Here is a 1,068-nt window from a genome sequence, read left to right on the forward strand (position 1 = left end):
GGCCTCCCGCGGAGCTTCTCGGCCTCCTGGTAGTGGGCCTCCAGCCAGAGGGCCTGCAGCTTGGCGTGGGACTCCTTGGGGAACTTGTGGCCCTCCAGGATCTGGTAGAGCTCGCGGAAGTGGCCCCCGTGGAAGGCCACCACGGCCCGGGCCCGCAGCACCGACTCGTTGCGGTGGAGGGCCTCGCAGGCCGCCCCGGGGGCCACCGGCAGCGACCAGAGGAAGCGCCCCAGACGCTCCACGTCGCCGCTCTCCTCCAGCGTCTCGCACACGCCCGCCACCTGCGCCGCGCTGAAGCTCAAGCTCGGCAGGTGCAGCATCCCCCCGACGGACACACCGTCCTCCTCCGGCGGCGAGAGAGGGAGGAGGAGAGGAAGAGCGGGCGCCGAAAGAGGAAGGAGAGAAGAAGAAAGGGAGGGCAAGCAGGAGGAGGAGGAAAAGGAAGAGGAACAGGAGAAAAGAAGAAGAGGAGGAAGAGGAAGGGGCTGAAGTCCCGGCCTGGGGGGCGCCCCTCCTTGTCTTGCCTCCTGGGGAAAGGACCCTGGCTGAGGCGCCTCGTCCCTTCTCTCTCTCTCTCTTCTTCTTCTGAGGCGAGCGATGCTCCTTCTCCTCCTCCTCTGTCTCTTCCTCCTTCTTCCCTTTCTCCTCGGAGGGAGCTTTCGCAGCAGCAGCAGCAGCCAGCCGCCGCCGCCGCGCGCCTTGCGCTTCTGAGGCGCCAAAAAGAGAAAGGAGGAGAGGAAAAGGAGGAGAAGAGGGAGAGGAGGAAGGCTGCGCTGGTTTGTCGCCTGGCCTTCGGGAGGAGGAGGAGGAGGAGGAGGGAGTTGTGTGTGGGTTGCGAGGGTTGCGAAGGCGGGAGGAAGGAGGACGAGGGGAAGCCCCGCATCTCCATCCCTCGCCTTCATCCTCCCAGGGCCTTCTCTGCTCCTGATTGGCTGCCTCCACTTTTGGGGGCCCTCCCCTCCTCGGCTCCCAATGGCAGGGGACGCCTGTCCATCACTGTCAAGGCGCTGTCAATCAAGGAGGAGGAGGAGGAGGAGGAGGAGGACAGAAGAAGGGCTCTTTTCCTCC

General features: G+C 65.4%; 1 protein-coding gene across 1 annotated transcript; it reads right to left on the bottom strand.

The window, feature by feature from the left end:
* Positions 1-4: 4 nt before the first annotated feature.
* LOC121918817 (homeobox protein SIX6-like) lies at positions 5-621 on the bottom strand (the record flags this gene model as incomplete). Its single annotated transcript, XM_042444799.1, has 1 exon — positions 5-621. A coding segment is annotated over exon 1 (316 nt), but the record flags the coding sequence as incomplete, so codon positions are not given.
* Between the last annotated feature and the right edge of the window lie 447 nt (positions 622-1,068).

This window comes from Sceloporus undulatus, unplaced genomic scaffold, assembly GCF_019175285.1.
Source record: "Sceloporus undulatus isolate JIND9_A2432 ecotype Alabama unplaced genomic scaffold, SceUnd_v1.1 scaffold_40931, whole genome shotgun sequence".
NCBI classification, from domain to species: domain Eukaryota; kingdom Metazoa; phylum Chordata; class Lepidosauria; order Squamata; family Phrynosomatidae; genus Sceloporus; species Sceloporus undulatus.